General features: G+C 47.2%; 1 protein-coding gene and 1 long non-coding RNA gene across 2 annotated transcripts in view; one reads left to right on the top strand and one right to left on the bottom strand.

The window, feature by feature from the left end:
• Positions 1-14,410, top strand: part of CLSTN2 (calsyntenin 2) — a 600,084-nt gene extending 585,674 nt beyond the window's left edge. Inside the window, exons 14-17 of the mRNA XM_082740938.1 lie at positions 281-426; positions 539-662; positions 1,382-1,566; positions 3,398-14,410. Coding sequence (XP_082597064.1) covers positions 281-426; positions 539-662; positions 1,382-1,566; positions 3,398-3,598 — 656 coding nt within the window. The 3' untranslated portion in view covers positions 3,599-14,410. The remainder of the gene's footprint in view (positions 1-280; positions 427-538; positions 663-1,381; positions 1,567-3,397) is intronic.
• On the bottom strand, positions 1,143-4,144 carry LOC309869647. The gene is made up of 3 exons (XR_014314303.1): positions 4,039-4,144; positions 3,161-3,312; positions 1,143-1,501 (listed from the first exon to the last, which is right to left on the bottom strand). It is a non-coding gene; the product is annotated as an uncharacterized lncRNA (long non-coding RNA).
• Positions 14,411-14,633: the final 223 nt, after the last annotated feature.

Genomic DNA, 14,633 nt, shown 5'->3' with positions numbered 1-14,633 from the left:
GAAAGTGAGTGCATGCTTTTTCTTATGTTTGATCTCAGCAAATAATATAGCAGCATTTTACAGGATGGGACCATTCTGATCAGCACCTAATGCATCTGGAAAGCCTGTGGGTCAGTTCAGTTGGCTCCTTAGAACTTCCGTATCCATGCATCATCTTCCCCTAAACATCTTAAACCCATACCCTAGATAAATTCAGGAGAACCACAAGCCTCAGAAGCCACATCCTATATCCCCCCCCCATCCTCTACCTACTTATGACAGGTGTGGTCTCTTGGCACAGGTGTGGGCTCCATGAGTCGCTATGAGCAGGTGTTGCATCACATCCGCTACCGCAACTGGCATCCAAGTTCCCTTGAGGCCCGGCGGTTCAGAGTCAAGTGCTCAGAACTCAATGGACGTTATGCTAGCAATGAGTTCAACCTGGAGGTGAGTGGGTCCTGCCATCATTAGGGGGGATTTCAGAGTTATCCACTTATTCCTCGTTCATTTGGTCCACCTGCCACTCCTGGTCAGCAGCACCTCTCCCTTCTCTTCCTAGGTCAGCGTCCTCCATGAGGCCAGAGTCTCAGACAAGGAGCACGTCAACCACCTCATTGTGCAGCCTCCCTTCCTGCAGTCTGTCCACCACCCTGAGTCCCAGAACAGCATCCAGCGAAGTTCAGGTAGGTGGCATGGGAGGAAGGACCTCAAGGTATCAGTTGGTCATGGTGCTTCAAGACCATCCACTAACAGGTATGGTGCAGCAGCCATAGGTGCCCAGAACTGAAGGAGGGACCCAGAAATGGGAAAGCTGTGGGTCCTCACAGCCTCAGTAAGGGGCTAGTTAGGGCAAGAAGTTACAAGTGTATAACAGAGGTTGGTACGGAGTGCTAGGGTAAAGTCTTCCAAGTCCTATGAGACCTGATTCAGAGCCACAGCCTATGTGATGCTTTCCCCGAGCCCCTTCCTATGTGCTATCACACACACTCACACACATGTGCATACCATATTGCAATCTCACCCTTACTTCACTTCCAGTCTTGCCATTTGTATCACTGTCTGGTGCGTCTGTCCCTGTGAAATTCCACAGTGCTTGGCTCTCGGTGGAAGCCCCCCACCCCCACACCAGAATCTGAGGGGAAAGCAAAAGACAGAAGACAATGTACATCAAATACTTGATTTATTCCTCACAAGTACCCATGGGTAAGAATTATTAAATTCATTATAGAGATGAAGAAAGTGAAACCCCAGCAGGGTGAGGTGCTGGCCCAGAGTTCTATCTACAGCTGAGAAGTGGTAGGGCAGATTTTAACCTACACATGCGTGTTTCCTTCATATTCCATCCCAAGACTGAGCTAGTCTTTCCATTTACCATGTCATGTGGATTCCTTCCTTGTTCCAGTGGTCCCAAGCATCGCCACAGTGGTCATCATCATTTCTGTGTGCATGCTGGTGTTTGTCGTGGCCATGGGCGTGTACCGGGTCCGGATTGCCCACCAGCACTTCACCCAGGAGACGGAGGCTGCCAAGGAAGCGGAGATGGACTGGGACGACTCTGCGCTCACGATCACAGTCAACCCCATGGAGGTGATCCTAATGCAGGGGCTGGAATCTTGAGGCAGGATGCTTCCCCTCCCCCAGCTCCATATTCCCTGTGCTGGAAGCCCTGCCCCAACTAGCCCAGCCCCACTGACCCTTGCCTTCTCTGAGCACCTTCAGCCCACTCCACCTGCATGGACCATATTTTCCCATCAGCTGCATTCACTGATTAAAAATACATGAATTGCTCTCACCCTACCAACAGAACCAGACATTTCTTAAGGCAAGCAGCCATGTGGTGTCTCTCCCTTGCCTCCCCCATAGTATTTAACTCAAAGCTGACTAACACTTAAAGACTCAGTATTGAATTCCTGATTAACAGTGTAAATTAGATGGCTTTGCTCCATGCTGCCTGCAGAGCTCACTTAAAGGCTCAGATAGGCTAAAACAAAGACACAACAGTAATACCTGCCACTCACTGAGCCCCCATCAAGTCAGACAGTGCACAGGGTGCTCTGTATATACCAGTCCCCGTGAAACAGGTTCTCATCCTCACTTCTTGAGTGGGAACCAAGTTCAAGAGAAAAGATAGCTGGTAGTAGCAGTGCCAATATTTAACTAAAGGTTGCTGGATCCTAACGTCCTATCATTTCAGTTAGCCAGCAACTTCCAGCATCCACCCACAGGTGTCTAAGGCCCTAGCTCTGGACATACGAATACCACAGTGCCCTTTGGGCTGCCCATGGGTCCTCGGTGGTGGCAGAGGCAGGAATAGAAAAGCAGAGGAAGATCAAAGGAGTCACTGAGGCATGAAGATTCTCCCAATGTGGTCCCCAAGGTCCCCGAGTTGGCCTCATTCTCTGGTATCCTAGCCAGCATTGCTGCTGTAGCTCAGCTTGTAGCATAAGGTGTAGGTATAGTGCTGAGCATGCCCTAGGGCACACCAGCATTTCCACCCTCAGAGAGCAAAACCTTGGCTGTGGGAAACAAGCCCCGAGGCCTGGAGTAGTGTGAGCCCGGGGCATGAGTGTTCTTACTGAGGGCTAACCTGCTGCTGCCAAAGGTCAGTGAAGCATGATCAGGGAAAGCCATCAAGGTGGCAGTGTTCAGAAAAGATTTCCTGGAGGAGGTTAGCCTAAGGGAGGCCTTGAGGAATGTGTTAGAATGGGGGCAGGCAGGCAAGGTAGAAAAGAAGCCACTCCAGGGAGGGGAGGCAACCATGCAAGGGCCTACATCTCTTATGGCTCTTTCATCAACTCAAAATAGAAATCCAGAACTAAAATTTTGCTAGAATCACCAAAAATCGGGCAGGACTGGAACTGGAAAAGAGTGAGGTTGAGTTTGAGGACATAAGTCTCAGATAGTGAAGGGGGCATGGAAAATGAAGATCATGAACTTTCCTTTCCGAAGGAGTATTTCTGAGGAGCAGCACACCTGCACCTTGGCTTAGAAGGCCATCTGCTCCCAGAGCATATGATCTCACCCGGAAATGGGCTGAATGCTCCTCCATGAGAAAAGAGCATTTAAGCTACATTTAAGACTTGGAAAGCTCCAGACAGAGAGGCTCCAGAAATGCTGGAAGGCAAACCCTGGCCTGAAAGGGATGGGCTTCGATGTCTTGTATTTAAAACCCACCATTTACCTTGAGTCCAGATCTTGGAATTTGCTCTTTCTTCTTGGTCCTTAGCCCTCTGATTTGCCTTTCACCAGAGGACTTCCCCATTCAGGAGGCCTGTCCCCAGTGCCATGGGTTTGGTGGGAAGGCAGAGTTGTTCCAGGGGTCCAAAATGTTGCCTTAGTGGAGGGAGAAACATCTTAAGTTCCAAAGTGGTTTTTGCTCAGCCCTAATGAGCATGTCCCTTCTCTCCCCAACATCCAGAAACATGAAGAACGAGGGCGTGGAGAAGAGACGGAGGAGGAGGAGGAGGAGGAAGTAGAGGAAGACGTGAGCTCCAGCAGCAGTGAGTCAGAGGACAGCGAAGACGAAGAGGAGGAAGAAGGGATAGGCAAGGGCAGACACGGGCAGAGCGGAGCCAGGCACACCCAGCTGGAGTGGGACGACTCGGCCCTGCCCTACTAGAATCCTGCTGCCTATGCCCACCCACACGTCTCTTTTGTAAGCCCCACCCGATGTACGCCCAAGTCTATCACATGTCGCCTCTGATTCCTATGACAGGTCTGGGCAGGCCTCCCCCAGCGTCCTGGAAGCCACCCGTTAGGCCTTGGATACTCCCTGGGTCCCAGCCTTGCAAAGGGTCCAAGACTCCCAGGGTTGTCATTAGTGGGGACTTCCAGGGGGACTTTGTCCTGTAGCCCCCCACATCTGCCCTGGGCTCAGCCAGCATCCTGTCAGCCAGTCTGCAGAGTTCTGCCTGTGCTCTTCTCTGCAGGGGAGAAAGTCAGCCTTTATGTCGCTCACCTCCCCCCGACTCCCTGTGCCCAGGGCCCTTGGGTTCCAGCTCGCTGTGTGTGCACCTGCCCCTGTCTCCTCTTCCACATAGACCAGCAGTTTCTCCTTACCTGACTCTTCAAGATGGCTTCACACAGGCAAGATGGTCAGATAACACACACAAGAGGTTGTGTGTTACAGGAAAGTCCTTGTTGAGGCAGAATTAATGTATAGGGAAAGGGTCATGCACATGCATGCACCCATTCACTCTCCCTTTCCTTTTGTCCTTTCTGAGGTCATGTAAGCTTAGATGAAAAGTCCAAAACCAAGAAGAGGTCCTGGGCCACAGCAGGGACTGGTCCCCAGCCAGAGCGCTCTGGCAGCCTGCCTTGGCTGCCCTGCTGGGGGCTGCCCCCACACGGTATCACAGGAACCAGGAAGCACTCCACAGAGGCACTGCCCCAGGCGACAGCATGACAAGCATGCACCCAGGGACCAGAAGGAAGGGCTGATATGAGGAGCAGCTGAGCATCATGGTGGGCACAGAACTGGGGGACGGGGTGGTGGGGTCACCCCACCCAGAAGGCAGCTGGTGGTTGACAAGGCTCTCAGCATCTAGCCTTAGGGTCCCTCGTCACCTGTTTTCATGCTGTTTTGCCTCCTGAGAAAATGCATCCCTCTCAGATGTATCTGGACTGTCATCAACTGCGCCGAAATCTAAAATGAAAGTTTGGAGATTTGAATGCTAGGAATTAGGAGCATATCTGTGATAGTAACAGCTGCTTCTTTATCCTTCTCATAAAAGGAGCAGCACTTTGGGTGAAGGGCAAATATATCCGAAAACCTAATTTCTTTCTTTCTTGTTTTAATAAGAAAATCTTTTCCACCTCCATCCTAACATGGACACATCAAGAGGAGAACTGTTGCTATAGTAACTCGTCTGTGCTCTTTTGTGACCAGGAGAATAGCAGGCAAAAACAGGGCCATTCTAAGACTTCCACAAGGCTCTGAGACTGTTTTGAATGTCTCTGGCTTTGTCCTCAGTCTGTACAATCTGCCCCTGTCCTCTCACCCTCCCCCAGCCCAGCCCCTATTGGCAGAGGCACAGAGCCTGGCCCTTAGGCACAGTGGCATTCAGGTTCAAAAGAAAGTTGAGAATTCAACTATTCCCCCATGTCACTGAAACAGAGCTTAAGGGGGTCCATCATCAGTGTCCTCTAGTTTGACCTCCATCCATGACTGGCCCCTGCAACCTTCTGATTCAAGCAAACTAACCTGATGCAGTTTTTTTCCATCACTGAAAGTGGTTTTTGCATATCTGTTCCCTCCTTTCAGCCTCACCACAATTCCACTGGGGAGTTGAGACAACTACTGTCAGGCACATTTTGGGGTTCAGAGCTTCAGCACCTTGCTCAGGGCCACTCAGAGTTAGAGACAAGACCAGACTCCCCACCTTCCACTCTTGGTCCAGTGTCCACCACCCCGCTTCTACGTATACTCCTATTTATACAGCTCACAGGCATTGCTGAGGACCTACTATGTGCTAAGCACTCAACCAGCAGCCCTATGAAATGCTAAAGCTGAGTAAGAAGAGCACCTCCCCTCCAAGGAGATAATCATTGCAGAGGGGGAACCAACAGGCATAGAAATTAAATGAAACAGACACAGAGCAGGGAGAGAAGTCATAGGAGGAAGAGGCACACAATCACAAAATCAGTGCTCTTATTTTTCCCTTCTCAGGGAAAAATGCAGGCAGAAGTTTGGGATTTTATATTCATTGACTGGAAATAGACACTTCAGTGAGTGTTCCCAACCAAAACACCCTTTTTGTATCAGGCTGTGTCTGCACATCTACAATGAGAAAATCTCTAACACTGCTTAGTCCCCATCATTCCTGTCATTAAATTTAAAAAAAGATTCTCCAGTTGGGCACTTAGGAGCTAATAAAATTCTCCCAAAATTATGGCAGTAAAAGCAAATTTATGGTTTAAAACCAATTTTTTGTTGTTATTCTTAAGATTATTTTTAATGTTTCGAGTTTTTAAATTCTCCAAACATAGAGTATAATATTAGTTTCAGGGGTAGAAGTCAGTGATTCCTCGCTTACATACGATATCCGCTGCTCATCACAACCAATTCTTTTTCAACTGAATTTATATTTAAAATATTCTAAGTCTGATATTCATGAGAGCACCTTGCAGAGTCCTTTTGGTTTGGTTGTGGGTGGGAAGGGTTTCTTCATGCCCTCTGGCTATCTCCAATGGTTGCATCGCTTACACATGGTTGAACGGGTTATTTGGAGCATAATTTGGGAGATCAGATGAAAGTGGCACTTGGCTAAGGACACAGGGTTGAATCGTTTATGACTAGATTGATGTAGAGAAACAACAGGAACAAGAAGTGTGGATCCTCTCCATCAACTCCTGTTGTGCAAAGTCAGACTGCACGTCAGCTCCAAAGATGAGGCATAATAATACTGCTGGGTCAGTGGGCATTTATCATGTCCCCAGTGCCCTACTCAACCAGAAGGAGTGATTATATAAAAGTAGCAGAAGCTTCAGGGACTATTCAGGTGAGTGGTGAGTAAAGTAACTTGCCCTCCACCAGTTATTCTAATAACTAGCGAAAAATGTCATTTATCAGCCAAGCATTTTCCAGGCTCCATATGCTGGTGTCCAGGAACCAGAACTCCCAGATGGCCCAGACACCATGCAGCCTCTCATCCAGACATCAGAAGCAGCAGATGCATGCTTCTACCCTAGAGGAACAGCTGACCAGGTTGGCCACAGGCCAGACCATTTCTTATCTTGCCAAGAGGATGACCAGAACCTGCTCTCTGGAGCTGGAAAATAGGCTGAAACCTCTTAAGCAATTCAGGTGACAGGGAGGAAGAGGAGGTTGAAATGGAGAAGGCCAGTACAGAATGAGCTGCCCAATGGAATAAACCAGTGGGTCACCTGTCTTAACACCAAAAGCATATTCTAGTAGGTTAATCAAATGCTTTAAATCTGATCAAGGACCAAATCTCTGTAGATAACAAAAATGTGATTTGAGTGGAATCTTATTTCATCACCACTTTCTTGAATGTTCTCAATCATCCTATCAAGCAGGGTTTAGACCACGCATCTCTGCAGGTAGCAAGAGCTGTACCTTGTGGACACAGACCCTCCAGGGAGAGGTCTCCTGGCGGGAAGCAATATCCTCCATGCCTATACATACAGCAGATGTCAGCAAACTTTATCTATAAAGAGCCAAACAGTAAATATTTTGGGTTTTGCAGGCCATATGGTCTCCATTGCAAATATTCAACTCTGCCACTGTAGCATGAAACAAGCCACAGATAATACATAAATGAATGGATATGGCTATGTTCCAAAAAAAATTATTTATGAATACTGAAAAAGCAGAAAATCTGAATCCATATTACTTTCACACATCATGAAGTTTTCTTTTGATTTTTACTTTTGACCATTTAAAAATTGAAAAACTCTTCTGAGCCCATGGGTCATACAAAACCCTGCAGCCTGCCAGATTTGACCTGTGGGTCACGTCTACCATACGTTCAAGGAAAGCAGTCTTAAGGGAAGTAGATTGCTTACACCCTTCCTTCAACTACCCAGGGGTTCTTGGCCTCCAAAATGAACAACAAACAACTCCATAGCCCTTAATTAAGCTCTTTTAAATGTTCATGTTCCAGTGAGAAAATGACAACAAAAAACACCTGTTAACTGGTCAAATTGACTTGAACACAGGCAAGCATTTATTGAGAACACCAAGCCCTGGGTACAGGAGCTGACTGACCACTCAGCGCTAACCCCCTTGAGCTCAGGGCCAACTCCCAGGCACAGTGCCTTCCCAGCATGACTCAGCCCATAATGATTTCTAAGCAGGGGTGTTCATTATCTTGGACTGATTTCCATTTCAGTCCTGCTCATGCCATTGCTCTAAAAATGATCCTAAAGACTTTTGACTGTTTGAATCAATAGCAACGTAATCAGTAGAAAGCCCTACCCAGCACATTTCAAAATTAGCAGTCTTTGTGGCTCTGATTCAATATTAGCACGAGGAAGAAAAGAGGACTTTTTCTTAACCATCCTTTCAATGAAATTAACCAAATCAGTTTCAAGAAAAAAAGTGAAGGAGTGGGTTTAATTCTTTGAAAGAATTTACCAGTGAAAAGTAGATGATTTTCAAGTAAGCTCATTCTCAAGCCTTTGGGGGATCCCCAAAGGCCTTGCAAAATACTCTGGAGGGCTACGGATGGTACAGGATCCTCTATCTGCATCAGACTTTTATTGAGGCTGACAAGCCAAAGCCCTTGGCACAATTTAATTTTCATGTAATCATTTTCCGCTGCCCAGCTATAGGCAAAGGAAATGAGCAGTGAAAGTTTTGAAGTCTACTTCAGCACCTTCATTGCCCTGCCTTTATTTATTTTATTTTATACATTTATTCTGTACCTACTTTATAAATCTTGCTCTAGTTTTCTTTCTGGCACCAACTAAAAAGGAGAGCTGGCTTTACAAGGGCTATGGACTAGAAGTCAAACTTGACTCTATCCCAAGACGACACAAAGAGACACAAGAAGGTACCTCTCCCAGCACCCCAGAAAGCAATCAAACATTCCCTGGATGCCATCAGTGAACAGATGGGATTCTGTGTTTGCAGCTATGTTCAATGTAATTCAGCAAATCCTTGCTAAGTGCCCATGGTGTGCCAGGCCCTGTGCCAGAAACAGGAGGATGGTGGATGGATGAGGTGTGGCCCTGCCCAGACAGGTCTCCCAGTCTCATGAGCTATTGGCATGCTTCCTTTATGGTGTTGGAGGCTGTCTGACAGCAGTCGGGACTGGTGCGGACAGAAATTTGGACTTCGGGGAGGGAGGTAACTTGCTTTGGCAGTTCTCCTCCCTGAGTTAGAAGGCCAGTGTGATTCTAGGAGCCCTCACACACATTGCCAAGGCCAACAGAGGAGAGCTCTAGGCAAGCAGGCAATGCTTTCCCTACATGTTTCTAATTCTGCCCCAGCCTGACCCAGATCACTTATGGATGAAAGCCAGTCACCCTGCTTACAAGGTGGGTATCACATGGCTGATGGCTGATGGCTGAGATTCGGTGAAATTAGACAAAAGGAAGTTCTTCAATATGAATTCCAGGCAGTCAGACCTAGAAAGTAAGCCAGGTACAGGGGCTGGTATGTGTCAAGTTCCAAAGACATGAAAAGCCTGATGTGAAGAACATCCCTGAGGCCTGAAGTCAGAGCGGAGGAGGGAAGAAGGGCCTGACTTTGGAGGACCTGCTAAGGGGTCACGGGACACTGTAGATCAGAGGCTCTCAAGATACATTCCTGGACCAGAGCAGCACCTGGGGATGAGTAAGAAAGGCCAATTCTTGGGATCCACCTAAGAGCTACTATATCAGAAACCAGGGGTGGGTACAGCAGTGTACGTTTTAAGGCTCTCTGATCCTGATGTACTCTAAAGTTTGAAAACCACTGGTGTACAGGGTGAGGATGACTTTCACTGGCTCTGGAAGGAGATGATTAATAGAATAAGAGAGTCAATTACTAATGTAGAAGAGAGGGTGGTGAAAGCAGAGCTCCCCACGAACATTCCAGGGCCCTCCAGACTCTAGTTCATATTACCTGAAGTAGTAATTTCAAGAAACCTTGGGCCTAATACCAACTCCATTCCTCCCCAGGGGCAGGAGTTACCTCCTGCTCATTTGGCCTCTTTCAAGATTAAGAGAAGGCTGTGGTGAGGCTACCCATCCCTAGGGAAGCCGCCTTCCAGATTCTCATTGATAAGGAGACTCCTGTAGGGTCATATTTCCGGGGAAATGATTAAACTGTAGCAGTGTCCCTACATCAGCAGGAGAACAGGTCCCCATACAGCATCTATGCTGTGGAGCTGCCAGGGCCCCCAGAAAGTGGAGTGGGTCATCTAAGGACATTGCCAGCTTTACTGCAGGGCTGCTCCATCTGTAATACAACGGGGTCATGCAGCGTCACAATCCCAACACAAAATTGGATACAGAATGAATGGCTTTTCTTGGAAGGGCAGGTGCTCATTCTGTATGTTACTGAAAGTAGAAAAAAAACAAAACAAAACAAACCTGCAGCATTCTCCACAGGCAGAATCTATGTTGGCCTTCGAACCTCTAGGACCTGCACACGTACCAGTCCCACCAGTTCCCTTCTCCCCTACCTCCCAGAGGCCTGGGGTCTGCCAATTACTGAATTAGATTTTTGATTCATGGCTTAAGCTCTGCAAAAGTCTACAACCTTTTGGGAGAAACTCCCTGGCATTCTATCAGTCACTTACACCTACGTCTGGTATAGAATCTGTCCTCACATAAAGGTTGCTGGGAGTCAGAGAACGGGGGCACTGGGCCTTGGGCTGGAAGGACGAGGTGGAGTGGGCTGGAAGGGAACCCAGACACATGGCCTTAGAGAGCTCGTGCCTGCTGTTCAGTTCCTAAGAACCCAGTTCCCTCTTGATTAGGGGCATATTCCTGGTCCTACGTCCCCTGTCCTTGCTGAGTTCTCCCCCAAATGCCCTAAAAGATACCTCCATGTCTCCAGCCCAGTTTATGGAAAGGTCTTCTGATTAAATGCCCAACCAATCCCCTGAGAGCACAGTAACCATATCAAGAACAATCATCTCTAACACATTAGATTATGCTAAAAAAGAATCAGAAGAGTTTGTCAGTTGTTTGTGAGATGTGTGGGAGAGAGCAGACCCCAGAGGGGAGAGGAAAGTTCCTTCCTGTTCATGTCCCTTAGGTGCAAAAGAACCTTCTTTACAGCCTGGCCTCTCTTTGCAAATTCTCTGATGCAACATCTCTCTCCCAAGACCTTAAGACAATTTTGTTTTGCTGAAGTTAAGTCACTTATTACAAAGTCCCTCATGGGACAAAAGGATGAGGAATGGGATGGCAGGATGTGAGTGGAGAGGCCTTGGGTAGTTCTGGGAGCAGGATGGGCTCTGTTCTCTGTTCTCATTGGCAAGTTTAGATCTGTGTTCAGTGAGAGATTGGTCAGGAGCTCCAATCTAGCCAGGACACCAGGCCAAGAGAGAATGTATGAGGGGCATTTACTGGGAAGACTAGACAGAAGGGAGACACACAAGGTGTGTCACTGTGCAGGCCATACCAGCCACTTGCATTTGTCAGAAACAGGGGAGAACAGTGTCTCAACATCAGCTGGTCCCTCCCATTCTGAGCAGCAGAGCGGAGCTGCTGCCTCTGGACTGTGGAGGTGTTACATCTCCAGAGTCTGAGACCCACTCCGTGAGAACTGTCTGTGGAATGAGCTAGAACCACAGTGCTCAGGCCCCCACTGGGGACCCTGACCAGGCCCCAGAAAACATGGCTGTGTGAGGCTGCATGGCCCTCTGCTCCTGCCACATCTGCTCTCATAGGCTCCTTCGTCAAGGCAAGAAGAGTCACTTGCCTATCCCAGCACTGTGGGTGCTTAGCACAGCACCTAGCCCACAGCATGGGCTTGATGAATGGTCAATTAAACAGAATACCAGAGATCACCTGACCTCAGCAAATAGATAGGATGTGAAAAATTAAGATGCTTCAATAGAAAAAGACTTCACCATCTTTTCTCTTAATATATAGGTTGTGATCCTTCATAAAATCAGAGAAAGGAGTGGAAGTACATAGACGGGGAGAAAAAGAACAGGAATGGGTTGATGGAGAACAGCCCCTTCCTATCTATAACCAATAAAAGGTGCCCCTAAGCACAGAGCAGTTGGAGGGGCCTTGAGAAGCCCACTTGCTCCATCCTCTAGGTCCTGGGCAGCATCCTGACTGAGAAGGGGTCCTAATCTGTTAATGACCATACTCCTGTGCTGCTCTGCAGCCCCTTTTAACAGATTTTCTGTAGAGACCTGTCAAGGTGAAGGTCAACCCCCAACAGACAAAGGAAAAGAGGACAAGAGACGTGAGGAGAGCCAAAACACAGATGGCGTACATTAATCCCAGGCAACAGAAACGTGCCGGCTTTAGTTTGATCATGCTTATCCTGAAATGAAAATGCATCTCTGCTACCCAAACCCTTTTCTGAGCATTTCAGAATAGAAACGGCTCACACACGCACACACACTCACTCACTCACACACTGTGGTAAGAGCTCTTTCCCCAGCAGAAAGAGTTATCAGAGAAAGGAGCCCACAGGCTGTGTCTATGTGCAGGAGCAGAGAACCAACCACAGGGCTCAGCTAGAGTCCAGCCCCAGTGAAAAAGGGAGGGGAAGGGCCAGGAGTCAGCTGTCCTTAGGAAGGGCTCTTTAGGGCCTCTGTGACAAAGGGCTCCACTGGGGCTTGTGAGTTACAGATAGGAATAAAGCATGCACACCCCTGTAGACAAAAGCCTGTCCCTCCTGGGAAAGGATGGACAAAAATCCATCCCTCCAGGCAGCTCCTGTGTCAGCTGCAAAGGAGTGGCCAATGTATAGGATTCAGAAGAGACCACACACATCTTCTCTTGTAAACTTCAAATGGTGGAAATAAGGCAAATGCTTTTTGAAGATTAGAAAGTTAGACTTGATACCAGGGCTGAACACTCAAAAGGCAAAGAAAGAGAGATGGAGGGGAAAGCAGACGCAGAGGGAGCAGATGAGGCTGGGGAAAAGTGACAGAACAGGAACACACTCATCCGGGATGCCAGAGCATTGCTCTGTACTCAAGAGTTGGATCCAAGTTTCAGCAAACTCTGGGGAAGCCTGGCCATGTGATCCACAGGCAGTCCTATCAATGCCTCCAAAGTCTGGCCTGTTCAAAGGTGATTTCCTTCTTAATTGAACTAGTCATGATGGATCAATCCACCTGATTGCTTCCATCCTGAACTTGGTGGCTTCCAAGAAAGTTGTTGGTGGCCTCAGCTGGACAATGTGGAAGGAAATTGAAGAAAACCAGCTGGTGATTTTAGAAAAGAAACTGCACATAGAAGTTGGTTGTTTTTAAGGAAATCTGTAGGTATTAGAGTTAGGTGTGTTGTGTTATTGTCATGGGCATTATAAATGTCAGTAAGGTAAGATTTAGAATGACTTGGTGGGGCACTCGTTTGGAAAATTAGTTCATGCATTAAATATAAGTTATCAGGGACAGTAGGCTAAGGACAGAGATTGATGTGTCATATGCATATATATATATATATTTCTGTGTGTATATAGAAATATATACATATTTATATATATACACACATAAAATACAGAAGTAAGTAAGATAGAAAGATGTCAATGATCCCAACACATTTTCAACTCCTTAGAAGGGCAGGTTTAGATGTTACACTTTTTCTTATTGTCCTCATTCACTTTTAGCTCTCAGAGCACTGGGAATGGTGCCTGGCACATAGTAGGAATTTAGTAAGCAGTGGGAAATGGAAGGTCCAGCTTGTCACTACATGGTAAAGATTCAGTACTCACTGATAAATCAAATTAAATGAGCTATAGGGAAGCAGGTCAGCCATATCTCCCTCCTAGATCATCACAACACAGATGAGGAGAGGACTTCCTGAACTGACAGATTCAGAGCAATGTCCAGCCGGCTGCAGGCTCTTGCCAGGATGCTACACATAGTGGGTCTGTCTGTATCACTTAAGACAGGATGCAGCATAGAGTCTGTATCACTTAGACCTTATCTGCATAACACCTAACAAGCTATTTCTACAAGGGACAGGGCTGGGGGCTCCCCTCCTATTACATTTGCCATTTCCTAACCACTGTGGTATGTTGCTAACTTCAGGCACAATTAACACACATTGAGAACTAAATGTAACAATTCTAGGCTCAGCCAGTCTAAGGCATCTAGTGATTTCTTCTCTCAGCCCTTCCCATCATCCGTATCTAGAGAGGCCACCTCAAGGGGTGAGCCAGTGTGTGCCTGATGCATGTCAGACTTCTGAGTTCTCCCAGCTGCCTCCAACAGATGAATAATGTCCATCTAGATAATGTGTTGATTTGCTAAACGCACTATTGTGTTATGATGTGAAACAATGCAAACTTTGGAGCATCTCATTAGAAGGACTGTATGCATTTATATAATTTCATTTCAGGAGAGCACGGTGTCATCTTCCTCAATGAATGAGGTTGCCCAGTCAAAGATATCAGAGAAAATGCCCCCTCCCCTCCCTACAGCTCTCAGCCCCTCTCCTCATTGAACCCTTGTCCTGCCCTCTCCCGGCTGATGCAGAGTGAAGGATGCTGAGAATCTCCATGTATATAAAGATATAGGAAGAAAGTAAGAACCACCACAGGAATCTGTTGGGCTTCTTCCCACGACTGTGATTTTACCCATGTTTGAGTCACAAACCTTAAATTTCTAACAATTAAGATTCTTGCAGTTTCCAAGTAATTTGTTAAATGCCTATTCGACACAGACAGATATTTATTTTCAGCCTTGACTTGTAAATGTCTACAAACTGATTCATGCTGGTGGTCGTTACGACACTTTCTGTGAATTGGAGAATAAATATGATTTTAGAATTTCACAGTAAAGATGACCTCTGAGAGTTTTTATCCTTCAGACTGATGAGGCGAGGTGCCGAGAACTGCTTAGCCGGGTCAACATTCTCTGGAGCTCCATCCTAAATCCTTGTGTGCAACGGAGAGGGGTGTGCGACAGGACGGGTGGAGACATGGCAAGCTGGCCCCCATCAGGCCTCCACTGGGGCATGCCGTTATATACCCAGAACACAACACAGCAGCCTTCTACTGGAGA

This window comes from Mustela nivalis (genome assembly GCF_964662115.1).
Source record: "Mustela nivalis genome assembly, chromosome: 1".
NCBI lineage: Eukaryota > Metazoa > Chordata > Mammalia > Carnivora > Mustelidae > Mustela > Mustela nivalis.
This window is presented reverse-complemented; position numbering and strand designations above follow the sequence as displayed.